This window comes from Ovis canadensis, chromosome 7 (assembly GCF_042477335.2).
Source record: "Ovis canadensis isolate MfBH-ARS-UI-01 breed Bighorn chromosome 7, ARS-UI_OviCan_v2, whole genome shotgun sequence".
Classification (NCBI taxonomy): Eukaryota; Metazoa; Chordata; class Mammalia; order Artiodactyla; family Bovidae; genus Ovis; species Ovis canadensis.
Genome location: NC_091251.1, coordinates 53,597,531 through 53,617,431, shown reverse-complemented (window position 1 = coordinate 53,617,431; position 19,901 = coordinate 53,597,531). Strand labels below are relative to the sequence as shown.

The window sequence follows — 19,901 nt, the reverse complement described above, 5'->3', positions numbered from 1 at the left end:
TATAATTGATACTTGTCTGTCTCTGTCTAATTTAATTCACTTAGCCCTCCCAAGTCCATCCATGTTGCTGCAAATGGCAGAATTTCATCTTTTATGGCTGCATAGTATTCCATTGTGTGTATATATACCACTTCTTTATCCATTCATCTGTTGAGGGACACTTAAGTTTCTGCCATATCTTGGTAATTGTAAATAACGCTGCTATGAACACTGGGGATGTTGTGAGAGTTTTTTTTTTTTGAAAGAAAGTTATCAACTTTAATCAGTTGATTTCTTACAGAGCTTTGCCCATATTTCTGTGACAAAATCATGTTGTGGGTTTTTTAGTACATGAATTGTTACACTAATATGTTCAGTGACAATGAAAATTAGGCACAAAATTAGGGGAATCACACTGGAATAAAATCTCTTTCTACTGTGCAATGTTTGAGATTTATAGTTATTCATTTGAAGATGGTGAAAGAAATGTATGGTCTAGAAAAGAAAGATATACATTTTTTCCTATCTTTTGGTAAATACTTTAGGGTAGTATAAAATTTTAATGGTGAGACTTTTTAAGAATAAAAGTTTGTGCAAATGTCTCATAAACAAAGGCAGAGCGGCAGAGTTCTACTCTGCTGGGTAGGAATGGGATGAATTATGATGGGGATCCAAGAGAGTCTTATCCATGTTTTTCTTACCTCTGTATTTTTCTAAGGAATCTATCTAGACAGATACTGTGTGTGTTTGTTTAATTTAGATTTCTTTTTCTTTCCTTCGTTTCTTACATGATCTATTTTCCCTTGGATGTCTGAGTGTCTTTCACTTTAAATTCTTAGCTTTTCTCTTACCTCCTGACTTCCTCTCCCAAATAACTATTGTGTGTGTAAGTATATGTGTTCAGTCCCTAAATTGTGTCCAGTTCTTTTTAACCCCATGGACTGCAGCACACCAGGCTTCTCTGTCCTTCACGATCTCCCAGAGTTTGTTCAAACCCATGTCCATCCAGTCGGTGATGCCATCCAACCCTCTCATCCTATCTTGTCCCCTCTCCTCCTGCCCTCAATCTTTCCCAGCATCAGGGTCTTTTCCCATGAGTCGGTTCTTTGCATCAGATGGCCAAAGTATTGGAGCTGCAGCATCAATCCTTCCAATGAATATTCAGGGTTGATTTCTTTTAGGATTGACTGGTTTAATCTCCTTGGGACTGTCCAAGGGACTCTCAAGAGTCTTCTCCAGCACCACAATTCAAAACCATCAATTTTTTGGTGCTCAGCCTTCTTTATGGTCCAACCCTCACATCTGCATATGACTACTGGAAAATTCATAGCTTTGATTATATGGACTTTTGTCGTCAAAGGGATGTCTTTTCTTTTTAATACGCTGTCTAGGTTTGTCATAACTTCCTTGCCAAGGAATAAGTGTCTTTTAATTTCATGGCTAGAGTCACTATCCACAGTGATTTTGGAGCCCTAGAAAATAAAGTCTGTCACTGTTTCTATTTTTTCCCCATCTATTTGCCATGAAGTGATGGGACTGGATGCTATGATCTTCGTTTTTTGAATGTTGAATTTTAAGCCAGCTTTTTCACTCTCCTCTCTCTCCTTCATCAAGAGATTCTTTAGTTCCTCTTCACTTTCTGCCATTAGGGTGGTGTCATCTGCATATCTGAGGTTATTAATGAAAATGTAAGGTGTTTTAATTGGCTTTTATCCTTTTTTTAAAAAATGCATGTTTAGTTTAACATTTGATAATAATTTCTCCTGGACACACTGCCTTAAGTAGTTAACATTTTTATGTTTTTCAAAGTACTGTCCTATTTTGTGTGACCCTTAAAAATTCTCTGAGATAGGTAGGACAGGCATTATCATCTCAACTTTACTGGTGAGGAAATAGACACAAAATAGTTATGACATGATAAGTTACTTACGGAGGTTGAACTTGATTCTTTTATACCACAGTTGGGTTTTGTCTAAAGTGTATGAATTAAAAACTTAACAAATGCTGTTAGCTAATAACAATTGCTGGAACTATTACCCTCTTTACCTTTTGTTCATCCCATCAGTTTTCATTCCTCAAGAATTAATTTTTATGGTTCTTTTTTCACTGAATTTGTACTGATTTGACAGAAATTTTTCATTAAATATTAAAGAGCCAAGAGAAAGAGCAAATCGCTTTATCTCTATATTATATTTTTACAACATAGATGAGACTGTAAACTTTTGAAATAAAGACCATCTAAGATCAGAGCATAGAATTCAGTAATATTTGATAAAAGAATGAATGACTGTTAATCTTAGTTTACTCCTTTGGGGTGTATCCCTACCCGTATGTCTTCAGAAAACTCACATTTGTGCAAGGCCTAATATATACCAGGAGCATTTTTTAGAAATCATCTCATTTCCTTCTCTTAAAAACCTTATGAGGTAGGTCTTAATATACCAGCTGTGTGACCCTGGACAAATTGCATAATTGCTCTGTGCCTCTGTTTTCTCATTCGTAAAATGAAGATGATGATAGTAGCTAATCTGTTATGAACTTACATGTCAGGTACTTATAGTAGTGCCTGGAACATAGTAAGTGACCAAGAAATGTTAGCTGTTATTATTGTCCTAATCCAGGGTCATTCACCTAGCAAGTAGTGGGACAAGGATCCAAGCTCAAGTCTGTTAGGTTCCTTAATCCATGTTTCCATTACCAGGTGCAGAATGAATAATAGTTGTCTATAACCTGGATAATCAGTCATGTGGTCTTCTTGTTTCCAGAGTATTTAACAGGTTTTAACCCAGATAAAATTCACACTGAAGAGCTTGACTGAAATCTTTGATTCCTCCTCTAATTTAAGAGGTCACATACTGTGGAACTACTTTGTGTCTCAGGAGTCAGATCTTCATTTTGATCCCAGCTTTTGTCATTAAGCAACTCTGAGACTTTGATCAAGACCTTTAGCACCTACCCAGTTTAAAAATACTCGAATGCCAGAATTCTTTATTTAAAAAGTTGCTTAGAATCATCCACCATATGAGATTTACAGCACATTTACTGGAAAATATAGATTCTATACAGTTTTGATCAATAATTCTAAATCTAATCCAAGAAGTTTATTTCCCTTCCTTATTCATGATTGACTTTTGCTATGATTTGGAATATATTTTATGTCTTGAAATATACTGTGGTATGTGATTGGATGAAAATATACCCTTAGCACTTATATTACTTATATTTAATAATTATTTAATGAAATTTTCAACCTGACCTGTCTTAACCTTCCTTTTCTTTTTTTTTTTTTAGGATATTGAAAAGATTTTCAGTAACATTTTAGATATACATGAGCTGACTGTGAAACTTTTAGGTTTAATTGAAGACACAGTTGAAATGACTGATGAAAGTAGCCCTCATCCCTTAGCTGGCAGCTGTTTTGAAGATCTGGCAGAGGTAAATTTACAAAACTGTTTTCCTTTTAAAGTCCTAAGTGCTGTATTTCTTTGTGAAAATTAGAAGACACTGCTGGCTGCTATAAAAAATGCTTAAGATTTAACCAGTAGCAAACTAAAATTACATTGTCTTTATAGTGGCACTTTATGGTGTATTTATGCTAATATTTGTATCGAAAGCTGATAGACTAGTAATGTTTAAGACCTTTCTTTTTTGACGGCAAGTGCACTTAAGGTTGAAAGAAAAGAAATTTTGTCGATCATTGCTTTTATTGACCATAAAAATTTTACTGACCAAGCTAAAAGTTTAACTTTTGTGGATTTTAGTCTTAATTTCCAAAAATGAAAAAGGAAATTTATGTATTTTTTCCTCAAAGTGAAAATCATATTTTTGTACTTCACATGATTATAAAATTAACATAACTCATTGTAAAAATACTCAGAAAAATGTAGATAAATATAAGACAAAAATCACTGTTTTGCAAAACCTAGAGATTGTTTTATAAGATTTATTTATCCTTGTGAATATTTGTCTACATGTTTAAACAAACCTATGTGTAGTTACAAAAATAGGATCTTACTATTTTACAACCTGCTTTTTTTTCACTCAATATCATGAATATTTTCCATGTTAATAAATATACTTTATAGCTTTTAAAGTCTGAAAGTACCATGTACTATGGAGATACTATTCAAATTATCTATTATTATTAAGCAAGTAGGTTGTCTTAGTTCTTTTTGTTGTTATAAACAACACTATAACAAACATTTATATAATGCCTGTATAATCCACTAATTATTTTAAGATGCAGTCCTAGAAGTAGAATTATGGTACATTTTTAGAACTTTGAAGCATTTTTACAAATTTACTTCCAGATAAGTTCCAGTATATGCAGGCCCTCTTTTTTCCCCACGTCTTCAGACCTGGTTGTTATCCCATTAAATTTTGCTAGTCTAGTGAGAGAAAAACAGTATTTCATTATTCTTTAATGATGTTAAACACCTTTTCATATTCATTGGTTAGTTTTATTTCTTTTGGAAAACAGATGTTAAAAGTTCTTTATTTAGTTATGTAAATTTCATAATTTTATAATCTCTTTAATTTTTATGAAAATATGCATCACTTTTATTACATCCATTGTGTAGATAATGGAACTGATAGTATAGAAGTACTCAGTTACTGATGCCTAACCAAGATACTTAGGCTTGCTCTTATTAGAAAGCTTTTTTTAATATTGTGATATCTTAGAATATTACTTTGTAATCTGGTTGCTTGTACTCTTAAAGATATCATGAGTCAAAAACATGTATTCAAAAATGTATTTTCTAATTTTTATTTTATTTTTATGGTAAGACATAATTTGCCATTTTAGCAATTTTAAGTGTACAATTTACGGGATAAATGAAACTCATAGTAATATACTATCATTATAACTATCCATTTCTGAAACCTTTTAACCACCCTGAATAGAAACTCTGTATTCATTAAGTAATAATTCCTTGTTCTCTCCCACACAAACGCTGGCAACCTTTAGTCTATTTCTGTCTCTATGAACTTGCTGATTCTAGATATTTGATAAAAGGTAGAATTATTACAATGTTCTCCTTTGCATATTTCACTTAGCATAATGTTTTCAAGGTTCATCCATGTAATAGCATGTTATCAGAATTCCTTCTCTATGACTGAACAATGTTCCCCTCTGTATATATACCACATTTTGTTTATCCATTTATTTGTTGATAGACCCTTGTGCTTTTTCCACTTTTTCGCTATTGTGAATAATGCTACAGTAAACATTGGCATATGAGTATCTGAGTCACATTTTTTTGGTTCTTTTGGGTATATACCTAGGAGTAGAATTGCTGGGTCATATTGTAGTTCTTTGTTTAGCTTTTTGAGGAATTGTCAAACTTATCCACAGGGTCTATACCATTTTGCATTCCAAGTGTCAGTGGACAAAGGTTCCAGTGTCTTTGCATCCTTGACAACACTTGTTATTTTCTGGAAAACATACCATATTTTTAACATATGAAAATGAAACAAGTCTTAGTTCTAACTAAACTTTGCAGATACTGATTATTATAAAATAATAGGAATTTTAAAAAATATAAACATGGACAAAATATGGGCAGTTTCTGTTTTGTTATTTTACTGTATGTTAGTCTTTGGTTTCTTTTTCTAATTTTGAAAAAGTGTGGTATAAAACAGCGGAAGTATCACTTCTTGCTTCTTTTGAAAATATCCTCAGTGTAAGCTGCTTTTAGTCTCAGTTCAGTTCAGTTCAGTGACTCAGTCGTGTCCGACTCTTTGCGACCCCATGGACTGCAGCATGCTAGGCAGGCTTCCCTGTCCTTCACCAACTCCTGGAGCCTGCTCAGACTCACGTCCATAAAGTCGGTGATGCCATCCAACCATCTAGACTTTTAACCTAGGTAAACCTAACTGACGGAGAAGGCAATGGCAACTCACTCCAGTACTCTTGCCTGGAAAATCCCGTGGACGGAGGAGCCTGGTAGGCTGCAGTCCATGGGGTCGCTAGGAGTCGAACACGACTGAGCGACTTCACTTTCACTTTTTACTTTCATGCATTGGAGAAGGACATGGCAACCCACTCCAGTGTTCTTGCCTGGAGAATCCCAGGGACGGGGGAGCCTGATGGGCTGCTGTCTGTGGAGTCACACAGAGTCTGACACAACTGAAGCGACTTAGCAGCAGCAGCAAACCTAACTGAAATTTCAAATCCCAGCCTTATTTTACTAATAATACAGCTTTTGTTTAGCTGGGATAAATGTGTGTATGCATTTAATAGTTTGATACTTGTGATCACAAGTCAGTGACCTATTTTAAGACTAGTAGCTTCTTGTCATCTATTGCTTAAAAGTCATTACTTACATTTTTAAAAAATTTCCGAGTTATAGTTCATAGTTATTATTTGTCCCCAGAATAAAAAAGTGTTCTGAAACCTAATAGAGGGCTTAACTAAAAATTTGCCATTAAATAATCTGTGCCATGATAGTAGAAAAGATTTTCTTTTAAACCTAACATATTGTTCTTTTTTTAAAAAAAAAATAGGAGCAAGCATTTGATCCTTATGAAACATTATCCCAGGATATTCTTTCACCGAAGTTTAATGAACATTTTAGTAAGTTGATGGCCAGACCTGCAGTGGCTCTACACTTTCAGGTAAACTTAAATTGACTGCTGTTTTTTTAATAAACTAAAGGAATATTTTACCAGTCCTTCAAAGTCTGTTAATTGTAAGCCTATTGTAGGTTGTCTTTTGTTTTCTGTCTTGAGTTCTTTCAATTTGTCCTTAACGTGGAAATCTTTTATAGAATACCATCACAAATACTGTGTGACTAGAAAAATCTGGTACACTCTAGATCTGAGATGTAGAGATGATGATGGAGAGCTATTTCAGGATCTGTTTCCCTACGAGAGATAGAACTGAAATAATAAAGAGTGGAGAATATCCTCATGTATACTCATACTATTTTCCGATTAGGGCTGTCATTTAAAGGAGATAGGTATATTAATGGAGATTATGCAAGTTAATTGGTTCTGTAATGCAGTTAGAAAAAATGAGAGTAAGTGGAAAGAGACAAAATTACATTTTACTCTCTCAACACTTAATGAAGGCTAAATTGCATCGATGATCCTCGACTACTTACTGCTATAGAAGCTTCCTGCATTTAGACAGGCTCTTCTCCCTTAGCATATGAATATGGTCAAATCTTTATTGTCCTAAAACAAGTGAATAAATGAACAAATCTTTGTCACTGTTACTCTTACCCCTTTTGTTTTTTTCCATTTATAACCAATTATCTTATATTACTTTTTATCATTCTCTATCAGACTGCTACCATCTGTGCTCTAACCAGGCTGTAGCACTAAAACCTGCCCTGGACAATGAACTTAACCACCAAATCTCGTGGTTATTTTGATTTCACGTTTATGTCTGTAGTATTTATGACTATTCCTCTTGCTCTTTTTTACCTCTGTGATACTACTTTTACATAATTTTTATCTTCTCTGGTTTCTTCTTCTCAGTTTCCTTAGTTGCAGGTGTTACCCAACTTCTTATATCAGCTTCTGCTCTTCTGTTCCTTTGTGCTGTCCTTGAAGACTTTATCCATACCCTTTGCTTTCATCTGTATGCTGGTGACTTCCTTATTTGTATTTTTAACCCATAACTTTCTTTTGAACACTGCGTGTGTGTGTGTGTGTGTGTGTGTACACCTTCATATAACCAGCAACCTTTTGAACTAATTCACTTGAATATCCCACAAGGATTTCAAATATAAATAAATAAAACTGAACGTATTGTCTTCTCTCTGCCTCCTTTACTGTGAATTCCCATTATTATCATCTATTCCTCAAAAACTTGTCAATATGGAATAAAACTTACACTTAATTCTCAAAATTTACTTAATTGAAGGAATAATTTTTAAGCTAAATCTTAGATATTCATATAAACCATAAATTAAGCATTAGTTAAATGGAGCAATATGCTTATAAGATCTTTGCATGCTCATTAAAAGTACAACAATTGTTTCATCCTTATTTTATTAGTTATTCTTACTACTGCTGCTGCTCCTAGGTCGCTTCAGTCATGTCTGACTCTTTGCCACCCCATGAACTATAAATAGCCCACCAGACTCTGTTCATGGGATTCTCCAGACAGGAATACTGGAGTGGGTTGCCATGCCCTCCTCCAGGGGATCTTCCCAACCCAGGGATCAAACCCACGTCTCTTATGTCTCCTGCATTTGCAGGCAGGTTCTTTACCACTAGTGCCATCTGGGAAGCACCCAGTAATTCTTACTATGAGATTTTAGTGTTTCTGACTCAGTTATTTAAGCTGTTATTCCAGATACTCAGTGAAATTCAGAGTTAGATAACACCCTTTTTCAGGCCAGACTCACTTGTACTCTGTTAACGTAAAACAAATTTTTCATTTGTAAGATGAAAAAGTAATGCTTTATTAAAAAACACAACAAAACTTTAGAAGATGTAGGCACACTTTAAGAATATGAGCTTTGGAGTCAGAACTTCTGGCTTTGAGCCAGTTATCTTACCTTGAGCATATCACTTAATCTCTGAGAATCAGTTTACTTATTTGTAAAATGATAATGATAATGTACATCTCTGTGGTTATGAAAATTAAACAGGAATACACTAAGCACATTTGGCACATACTAAACGTGCAAACATTAGTGTATATTGTCTTTACAGGCCTCCCTACACTATAAACATACATTGCATTAATATTTTAGAAGACACTTTAGTAGCCATTTCAGTGCTAATTAACAATGTAAATGACAATGTTAGACTACATTTAAAGTTTCATCTTGCTTCCAGTTAAAGCATTGTATATAAAATACATAAACCTATATCCAGCATAATCTGTATCACTGTCTTAATTAAATGATAAAAGAAATTAATCTCTGCATATTCTGGTAAAAGTCTATTGAACAAATTATAGTTTACTTCAGTTAACAATAGGTGAGAATTATGGTTGTGTTTACCTATGAAGATATATTTTAAAAACAGCATCTTGAACTCTTTTTTCACATTGTGTATTGCTTCTGTCTGTATTTACCTGATGAGGAGATATACCACTTTAAATAAATATATGACATTTAAAATCAACATGAGTGACTTAAATGCCTCATAAATTTTAGAAAATCATTTATTCTGCAGACTATTAGTTTTCAAAACTGGGATATACCTGCTGCTGCTGCTGTTGATTTTCCAGGTGATACAAGGGTACAGGGGGCTTCCCTGGTGGCTCAGCAGTAAAGAATCCACCTGCAATGCAGGAGATGTGAGTTTGGTCCCCAGGTCTGGAAGATCCTCCAGGGGAAGAAAATGGCAACCTACTCCAGTACTTTTGCCTGGGAAATCCCACGAACAGAGGAGCCTGACTGGCTACAGTCCATGAAATTGCAAAAGAGTTGGACACAGCTTAGCAAAAATAACTTAGGCTAAACAACAACTTACCAATACAAGTATCTTGAAGAGAATTTGTTTCTAATCTTACCTTATGTTTTTGTATTCTCTTCCAATTTTTCCTACGTGTTACTTATTATACTATGGCGTTTCCTATCATGCATTAATCCAAGGTGTAAAAATCTCCAGGGTACCAATCAGAAAAAAAAAAAAAGATTGCTCCTGCAGAAGAGTTTATTGTTATTGTTGTTGTTCAGTCATCAAGTTGTGTCCTATTCTTTGTAATCCCATGGACTGTAGTCTGCCAGGCTTCCCTGTCCCTCACCATCTCCCAGAGTTTCCCCAAGTTCATCTCTAACGAATTGGTGATACCATCCAACCATCTCATCCTCTGTTACCCTCTTCTCCTTCTGCCTTCAATGTTTCCCAGCATCAGGGTCTTTTCCAGTGAGTTAGCTGTTTGCATCAGGTGGCCAGCTTCAGCATCAATCCTTCCAAGGAGTATTCGGGGTTGATTTCCTTTACCATTGACTGGTTTGATCTCCTTACTTTCCATGGGACTCTCAGGAGTCTTCTCCAACACCACAATTTGAAAGCATCAGTTCTTTGGAGCTCAGCCTTCTTTATTGTCCAGCTCTCGCATCTGTACATCCATACCAGGAAGACCATAGCCTTGATTATACAGACCTTTATCGGCAAAGTGATGTCTCTGCTTTCTAACACTCTGTCTAGGTTTGTGATAGCTTTCCTGCCAAGAAGCAGTCGTCTTCCAATTTCATGGCTGCAGTCACCATCTGCAGTGATTTTAGAATGCAAAAAAAGGAAAGCTGTCACTGCTTCCACCTCTTTCCCTCCTATTTACCATAAAATGATGGGACCAGATGCCATCATCTTAGTTTTCTTGAGTTTTAAGCCAGCTTTCTCACTCTCCTTTTTCACCCTCATCAAGAAGCTCTTTAGTTCCTCTTCAGTTTCTACCGTTAGAGTAGTGTCACCTGCCATATCTGAGGTTGATATTTCTCCCAGCAATCTTGATTCCAGAGCTTGTAGCTCATCCAGCCCAGCATTTCACATGACACGCTCTGCATATAAGTTAAATAACAGGGTGAAATAAACAGCCTTATCATACTCCTTTCTCAATCCGGAACCAGTCAGTTGTTCCATACAGGGATTTAACTATTGCTTCTTGACCCACATACAGGTTTCTCAAGAAACAGGTAAGACTGTCTGGTATTCCCATCTCTTTAAGAGTGTTTCACAGTTTGTTATGATCCACGCAGTCAAAGACTTTATCATAGTTAACAAAACAGAGGTCGATGTTTCTCTGACCCTTGCTTTCTCTGATTCAGAAAATGTTGGTAATTTGTACTCTAGTTCTTGTGCCTTTCCTAAACCCACCTTGAACTTCTGCAAGTTCTTGGTTCATGTACTGCTGAAGCCTAGCTTGAAGGATTTTGAGCATAACCTTACTAGCATGGGAGATGAGTACAACTGTCTGGTGGTTTGAGCATTCTTTAGTACTGCCCTTCTTTGGAATTGGGATAAGGATTGACCTTTTCCACTCCTGTGGCCACTTCTGAGTTTTCCAGATTTGCTGACATATTGAATGCAGCACTTTAATAGTATCATCTTTTAGGATTTTAAATAGCTCTGCAGGAATTCCATCACTGCCACTGGCTTTATTGGCAGCAGTCCTTCCTAAGGCCCATTTGACTTCACACTCCAGAATGTTTGGCTCTGAGTGAGAGACTACAGCATCATGGTTATCTGGGTGATTAATATCTTTTTTGTACGGGTCTTCTGTGTATTCTTTCCATCTCTTCTTGATCTCTTCTGTTTCTATTAGGTCTTTATCATTTCTGTCCTCTATTGTGCCCATCTTTGGATAAAATGTTGTTTAATATTTCCAACTTTCTTGAAGAGATCTCTTGTCTTACCTTTTCTGTTGTTTTCCTCTATTTCTTCACATTGTTCATTGAAGAAGGCCTTCTTCTCTCTCCTTACTGTTCTCTGGGACTCTGCATTTAGTTGGGTGTACCTTTCCCTTTTTCCCTTGCTTTGCACTTCTTTCTTCAGCTATTTGTAAAGCCTCCTCAGAAAACCACTTTGCATTCTTGCATTTCTTTTTCTTTGGTTTTGTTCACTGCCTCCTGTAGAATATTCAGGACCTCTGTCCATAGTTGTTCAGGCATTCTCTTTACTAGCTCTAATCAATTCAGTTCAGTTGCTCAGTTGTGTCCAACTCTTTGCGACACCATGAACTGTAGCATGCCAGGCTTCCCTGTCCATCACCAACTCCCAGAGCCTACTCAAACTCATGTCTATCACGTTGGTGATGCCATCCAACCATCTCATTCTCTGTCGTCCACTTCTCCCGCCTTCAATCTTTCCTAGCATCAGAGTCTTTTCCAATGAGTCAGTTCTTTGCATCAGGTGGCCAAAGTATTGGAGTTTCAGCTTCAGCATCATTCCTTCCAGTGAATATTCAGGACTGATTTCCTTTAGGATTAACAGGTTGGATCTCCTTGCAGTCCAAGGGACTCTTAAGAGTCTTCTCCAACACCACAGTTCAAAAGCATCAATCCTTCAGTGTGCAGCTTCCTTTATAGTCCAACTCTCACATCCATACATGCCTACTGGAAAAACCATAGCTTTGACTAGATGGACCTTTGTTGGTAAAGTAGTGTCTCTGCTTTCTAATATGCTGTTTAGGTTGGTCATGGCTTTTCTTCCAGGGAGCAAGTGTCTTTTCATGGCTACAGTCACAATCTGCAGTGATTTTGGAGCCTCAAAAAATAAAGTCACTCACTGTTTCCATTGTTTCGCCATCTATTTGCCATGAAGTGATGGGACCGGACACCATGATCTTAGTTTTCTGAATGTTGAGTTTTAAACCAACATTTTCACTCTCCTCTTTCAGTTTCATCAAGAGGCTGTTTAGTTCTTCACTTTCTGCCGTAAGGGTAGTATCATCTGCATATCTGAGGTTACTGATATTTCTCCCGGCAGTCTTGATTCCAGCTTGTGCTTCTTCCAGCGTGGCATTTTGCATGATGTACTCTGCATATAAGTTAAATAAGCAGGGTGGCAATATACAGCCTTGACGTACTCCTTTCCCAATTTGGAACCAGGCTGTTGTTCCATGTGCAGTTCTAATTGTTGCTTCTTGATCTGTGTACAGATTTCTCAGGAGGCAGGTAAGGTGGTCTGATATTCCCATCTCTTTCAGAATTTTCCACAGTTTGTTGTGATCCCATCAAAGGCTTTGGCATTGTCAATAGAGCAAAAGTAGATGTTTTTCTGGAACTCTCTTGCTTTTTTGATGATCCAGCAGATGTTGACAACTTGATCTCTGGTTCCTCTGCCTTTTCTAAATCCGGCTTGAACATCTGGAAGTTCACAGTTCACATACTGTTGAAGCCTGGCTTGGAGAATTTTAAGCATTGCTTTGCTAGCATGTGAGATGAGTACAATTGTGCAGTACAGTTTGAACATTCTTTGGCATTGCCTTTCTTTGGGATTGGAATGAAAACTGACCTTTTCCAGTCCTGTGGCCACTGCTGAGTTTTCCAGATTTCCTGGCATATTGAGTGCAGCACTTTCACAGCATCATCTCTCAGGACTGAAATAGCTCAACTGGAATTCCATCACCTCCTCTAGGTTTGTTCGTAGCGAAGCTTCCTAAGGCCCACTTGACTTCACATTCTAGGATGTCTGTCTTTAGGTGAGTGATCACACCATCATGGTTATCTGGGTCATGACGATCTTTTTTGTATAGTTCTTCTGTGTATTCTTGCCACCTCTTCTTAATATCTTCTGCTTCTATTAGGTCCATACCATTTCTGTCCTTTATTGTGCTCATCTTTGCATGAAATGTTCCCTCGATATCTAGATCTAATACCATGAATCTCTTTTCATCACCTCCCCTGTATATTCATAAAGGATTTTATTTAAGTCATACCTGACTGGCCTAGTGGTTTTCTCTGCTTTCTTTAGTTTAAGCCTGAATTTTGCTATGAGGAGCTGATGATCTGAGCCACAGTCAGTTCTCGGTCTTGTTTTTGCTGACTGTATACAGCTTTTCCATCTTCGGCTACACCGTAATCAATCTGATTTCAGTATTGACCATTTGGTGATGTCCATGTGTAAAGTGTTCTCTTGTGTTGTTGAAAAAGGGTGTTTGCTATGACCAGTGAGTTGTCCTGGGAGAAATCTGTTAGTCTTTTTGCCCTGCTTCATTTTGTACTCCAAGGCCAAACTTGCCTGTTACTCCAGGTATCTCTTGACTTCCTGCTTTTGCATTCCAGTCCCTTATGATGAAAAGGACATCTGTTTTTCGTGTTAGTTCTAGGAGGTCTTCTAGGTCTTCTGATCACTTTCAGCTTCTTCGGTGTTGGTGCCTGGGGCATAGACTTGGATTGCTGGAATGTTGAATGGTTTGCCTTGGAAACAAACTGAGATTATTCTGTTGTTTTTAAGGTTGCAGCCAAGAACTGCATTTTGGACTCTTGTTGACTGTGATGGCTACTCCATTTCTTCTAAGGGATTCTTGCCCACAGTAGTAGATATAATGGTCATCTGAATTAAATTCACCCATTCCCATCCATGTTTATTCACTGATTTCATTATGATAAAGGAGAGGGGAGGCTTGTAAAGCTCTCATACTTGAACATGCTATGTTAGAAGTAGTTATAGTTTCTTTCAGGTGCTTCTTGTACTTAAGACTGTGATATTAACATGTGCATTTCAATTTAGAGTGAAGTCAGACCTGTTGTGGAAATTTAGTCTGATCTGGCTGTTTATTTTGACAGTGAAGATTGGCTGTATCAATTAAGTTATATGACAGCATTTTCTTAAGTTAAATGAGCTAAATCTGAGATTTATTTGATTGTTGTTTGGTGAAATAGGTTTAAATCACATCTGCAATGTACCATATCCCCCCAAACACATTCTTTGTAACTACTTAAAACATTTTGAGTAAAAGTGACATAGAAATCTGTGAGAAGATGTATAGCTTTTCAGCATTCCTTTATGGTATGTGGAACCCAAAACTTTTGGAAAAAAAGCTGAGAAGACTGTTGTTAAAGTTATATTAGCCATGAAAGATGAAATGTATATTTTTAATTAGTTGATAACTTAAGGAAAAAACTTGATTTATAGCACTTCAATTTCAATACAGAATGCTTTCATTATAGTTTTGATACATCTCTATCTTGTTTTCTTTTTAAGTCATGCCCAAAACACAAATGAGGTTAGACTGGAAACTAGTTCCATTAAAGATATCTGTACTCTTATGTTGCTGTTGTTTAGTCTAAGTTGTTATTCTTGTTGTTTAGTGTAAGTTGTTATTGTTGTTGCTAAGCTGTGTGCAGCTGCTGGGATCCTAGCAGCTTGTGGGATCTTAGTTGTCCCACCAGAGATTGAAACCAAGGCTCCAGCAGTTAAAGTGGCGAGTCCTGGCCACTGGACTGCCAGAGAGTTCCCTGTATCTTGTATTCTTAAAACTACTTCTGTTAGGCACTGCTGTTTACGTAACCTTTATATCAGAGATATATTATTTTGTCTTTTCACTTTGCAGTCCATTGCTGATGGTTTTAAAGAGGCAGTTCGTTACGTCCTTCCACGCCTTATGCTGGTGCCAGTATATCATTGTTGGCACTATTTTGAATTATTAAAGGTAAGATAAAAGTTTTTTAACAAAAAGAAATACTTAGATTTATGAGACTTAAAAACTTTTTATCTGATGTTAGTTTTAATAGTTTTTATTCATAAAAAGAAAGTATCTTAAATGTTTTCCTACTTCCCATGAACCATAGAGAAATGCCTTTATTTTTTATATTCATATAATTACCAAGTTGTAGATAGGGGAAAATGTTACTTTATCTATCACTCGATAATATAAATTCTCAAAGTAATAAAATTAAAAAGTTGACTTTTTAAAAATTAATTTTTGGAGACACACAGCAACAATGGTTTAACTTCATATTTTATAAAGGTAATTAATAACTTTTATGTATAACATTGTTTAAACTTCTGTCATATATAACTTGTCAAGAAAAACACGTTTAAAGTTGATACCTTTTGCCCATGCAATGTAGTAGGCAGAACCCAAGTAATAAATTAAAAATTAAAATTGTGGTAAAACTTGAACTCGTTTTTAAATATCAATACACATAAAAATATACTGAATTTCTAAGGGTCTAATATGTAGTATAAACTTTATGGTGTATACTTAGAGAAGAATGTAAACATGCTTTATAATAAATAAATGTAATGTATAAGCACACCAGAGGTAAGTCATTGCTCTGACTTTAATGGCAGTTACTTTTTTGCTTTTCTTTACAGTTTGACCACCTATGTATATTCAGTAAAAATATATGTAGCCTGTTTCTGAGCTTTTTATCAATTAGATCAAATTATTATAGTACTTTGTGTCTTTTATCTTCTCTCAAAGTTACATTGATATTTGTAGGATTCATTGATCCCATGGACAGCAGAGCCTGATGGGCTATAGTTCATGGGGTCACAAAGAGTTGTACATGACTGAGCACCAACATACGACATAAGATTCACTGATGTTATTTTATGTTTTTCTAATTTAATTTTTTTCCAGTTTGAATAAACCATGATTATTTATTGTTCTCTGGCTGAACAACAGTTTTCTTGCTATTATTGATAACACTTCTGTTGGTACTCTTTTTCCTGTCTCTTGATAAACATGTACATGCATTTTGTTTCTCTAGAGTACGTACTCAGGATTAGAATTGCTTGGTCATAAGGTGTGTATGTTTTCAAATTTAATAGATGAGGTCAGGCAGTTTTCCAAAGTGGAAAGTTTCCCAAAGTTATACAGTTTATACTCCTACCAGAATGCATGATGTCTCTCTTTATGCATTTTTCATATTTAAGATTTTCTATCATATCTATTTATAATGGTAACTAATGTTTTATTTTATATTTTCTTGATTATTAATGTGCTTGTACATATGTTGATTGGCCTTTTGAATAACTTTTTATAGTATCACTCAAGTCTTTTGCCATTGTAAATATCTTCTGGGTCTTGTCTTTGGAGTTGTTCTGATTGTTTTTCTTACTGTTGTGCATCAACTAAAGCTGAATATATTCCATATTTTTAGGAGTTTAGTTTCACTAATGAGATCATGTGTGGTTTCTCTTTATTATTCATTATTTATATAGATATTATATCTTTGTGTATATAGAGTATACTATCTTTGTCTGTATATAGGCTCTGTATCTATACCAAGTTGTTGGTTTAGACAGCCTGTTCTAACTTTTCCATATAACTCATTAGTAATATTTAAAATAAAAGCCAGAATAACTGAACTTAGTAGACATCTAGGCAAAGAAATCTTTAGATGATTTCTAATGAATATCCTGGCTTCCCTGGTAGCTCAGTGGTAAAGAACCCACCTGCCAAGGCAGGAGATGTAGGTTTGATCCCTTCAAGAGGAAGATCCCCTGGAGAAAGAAATGACAACCCACCCCAGTATTCTTGCCTGGGAAATTCCATGCACAGTGGAGCCTGGTGGGCTACAGTCCATAGGGTTGCAAAGTCAGAGAGGACTTTGCTACTAAACAACGACAATAATGAATACCTACCTCAAGAATTCTTTTTTTATGGAGTCTTACTACCCATAATGTGTGATACTGGAGCTCGCTAGCTTTTGTACACAAATAGATGAGCAACTTGATTTTGTGTATCTCCATGGAGACTAATGGATCCATAAAGAACTCTTAGAAAGGATTGTAGGCTTCGCATGAATAATATATTAACAGCAACAGATGTACACTTAGATTCCTAAAAGTTTTAAGAGAATGTTCATGTCTAATTGGAAGTCCCATCATTAGTTTTATAGTTGCCTTCTAGTATTTGCCAACATTTAAAAATCCCAACTTAACTATAATCAGTTAAGTTCAGTTCAGTCACTCAGTCGTGTCCGACTCTTTGTGACCCCATGAATCGCAGCACGCCAGCCCTCCCTGTCCATCACCGACTCCCGGAGTTCACTGAGACTCACATCCATCGAGTTGGTGATGCCATCCAGCCATCTCATCCTCTGTCGTCCCCTTCTCCTCCTGCCCCCAATCCCTCCCAGCATCAGAGTCTTTTCCAGTGAGTCAACTCTTCGCATGAGGTGGCCAAAGTACTGGAGCTTCAGCTTTAGCATCATTACTTCCAAAGAACACCCAGGGTTGATCTCCTTCAGAATGGACTGGTTGGATCTCCTTGCAGTCCAAGGGACTCTCAAGAGTCTTCTCCAACACCACAGTTCAAAAGCATCAATTCTTCGGTGCTCAGCCTTCTTCACAGTCCAACTCTCACATCCATACATGACCACAGGAAAAACCATAGCCTTGACTAGACGGACCTTTGTTGGCAAAGTAATGTCTTTTCTTTTGAATATGCTATCTAGGTTGGTCATAACTTTCCTTCCAAGGAGTAAGTGTCTTTTGATTTCATGGCTGCAATCACCATCTGCAGTGGTTTTGGAGCCCCCCAAAATAAAGTCAGTCTGACACTGTTTCCACTGTTTCCTCATCTATTTCCCATGAAGTGATGGGACCAGATGCCATGATCTTAGTTTTCTGAATGTTGAGCTTTAGGCCAACTTTTTCACCTACCTGTTTCACTTTCATCAAGAGGCTTTTTAGCTCCTTTTCACTTTCTGCCATAAGGGTGGTGTCATCTGCATATCTGAGGTTACTGATATTTCTCCTGGCAATCTTGATTCCAGCTTATGCGTCTTCTAGCCCAGCGTTTCTCATGATGTACTCTGCATAGAAGTTAAATAAGCAGGGTGACAATATACAGCCTTGACATACTCCTTTCCCAATTTGGAACCAGTCTGTTGTTCCATGTCCAGTTCTAACCATTGCTTCCTGACCTGCATATAGGTTTCTCAAGAGGCAAGTCAGGTGGTCTGGTATTCCTGTCTCTTTCAGAATTTTCCACAGTTTATTGTGATCCACATAGTCAAAGGCTTTGACATAAACAATAAAGCAGAAATAGATGTTTTTCTGGAACTCTCTTGCTTTTTCTATGATCCAGTGGATGTCGGCAATTTGATCTCTGGTTCCTCTGCCTTTTATAAAACCAGCTTGAACATCTGGAAGTTCATGGTTCATGTATTGCTGAAGCCTGACTTGGAGAATTTTGAGCATTACTGTACTATGGTGTGAGATGAGTGCAATTGTGCAGTAGTTTGAGCATTCTTTGACATTGCCTTTCTTTGGGATTGGAATGAAAACTGACCTTTTCCAGTCCTGTGGCCACTGCTGAGTTTTCCAGATTTCCTGACATATTGAGTGCAGCGCTTTCACAGCAAGCATCATCTTTCAGGATTTGAAATAGCTAAACTGGAATTCCATCACCTCCCCTAGCTTTGTTCGTAGTGATGCTTTCTAAGGCCCACTTGACTTCACATTCCAGGATGTCTGGCTCTAGGTGAGTGATCACACCATCGTGATTATCCGGGTCGTGAAGATCTTTTTTGTATAGTTCTTCTGTGTATTCTTGCCACCTTTTCTTAATATCTTCTGCTTCTGTTAGGTCCAGACCATTTCTGTCCTTTATTGAGCCCATCTTTGCATGAAATGTTCCCTTGGTATCTCTAATTTTCTTGAAGAGATCTCTAGTCTTTCCCATTCTGTTCTTTTCCTCTATGTCTTTGCATTGATCGCTGAAGAAGGCTTTCTTATCTCTTCTTGCTATTCTTTGGAACTCTGCATTCAGATGCTTATATCTTTCCTTTTCTCCTTTGCTTTTTGCCTCTCTTCTTTTCACAGCTATTTGTAAGGCCTCCCCAGACAGCCATTTTGCTTTTTTACATTTCTTTTGGGATGGTCTTGATCCCTGTCTCCTGTACAATGTCATGAACCTCTGTCCGTAGTTCATTAGACACTGTCTATCAGATCTAGTCCCTAAATCTATTCCTCACTTCTACTGTATAATCATAAGGGATTTGATTTAGGTCAAACCTGAATGGTCTAGTGGTTTTCCCTATTTTCTTCAATTTAAGTCTGAATTTGGCAATAAGGAGCTCATGATCTGAGCCACAGTCAGCTCCTGGTCTTGTTTTTGCTGACTGTATAGAGCTTCTCCATCTTTGGCTGCAAAGAATATAATCAATCTGATTTCAATGTTGACCATCTGGTGATGTCCATGTGTAAGAGCCTTCTCTTGTGTTGTTGGAAGAGGATGTTTGCTATGACCAGTGTGTTCTCTTGGCAAAACTGTAATAGCCTTTGCCCTGCTTCATTCCATATTCCAAGGCCAAATTTGCCTGTTATTCCAGGTGTTTCTTGACTTCCTACTTTTACATTCCAGTCCTCTATAATGAAAAGGACATCTTTTTTAGGTGTTAGTTCTAAAAGGTCTTGTAGGTCTTCATAGAGCCGTTCAATTTCAGCTTCTTCAGCGTTACTGGTTGGGGCATAGACTTGGATTACTGTGATATTGAATGATTTGCCTTGGAAATGAACAGAGATCATTCTGTCATTTTTGAGATTGCATC

The 19,901-nt window shown here is 36.7% G+C and overlaps 1 protein-coding gene across 1 annotated transcript in view; it reads left to right on the top strand.

Annotated features, from left to right (window-relative positions):
• SOS2 (SOS Ras/Rho guanine nucleotide exchange factor 2) overlaps nt 1-19,901 on the top strand; it is a 101,670-nt gene that overhangs the window by 38,446 nt on the left and 43,323 nt on the right. Inside the window, exons 6-8 of the mRNA XM_069596139.1 lie at nt 3,271-3,414; nt 6,487-6,597; nt 14,945-15,043. Of these exons, the coding sequence (XP_069452240.1) occupies nt 3,271-3,414; nt 6,487-6,597; nt 14,945-15,043 (354 nt within the window). The remainder of the gene's footprint in view (nt 1-3,270; nt 3,415-6,486; nt 6,598-14,944; nt 15,044-19,901) is intronic.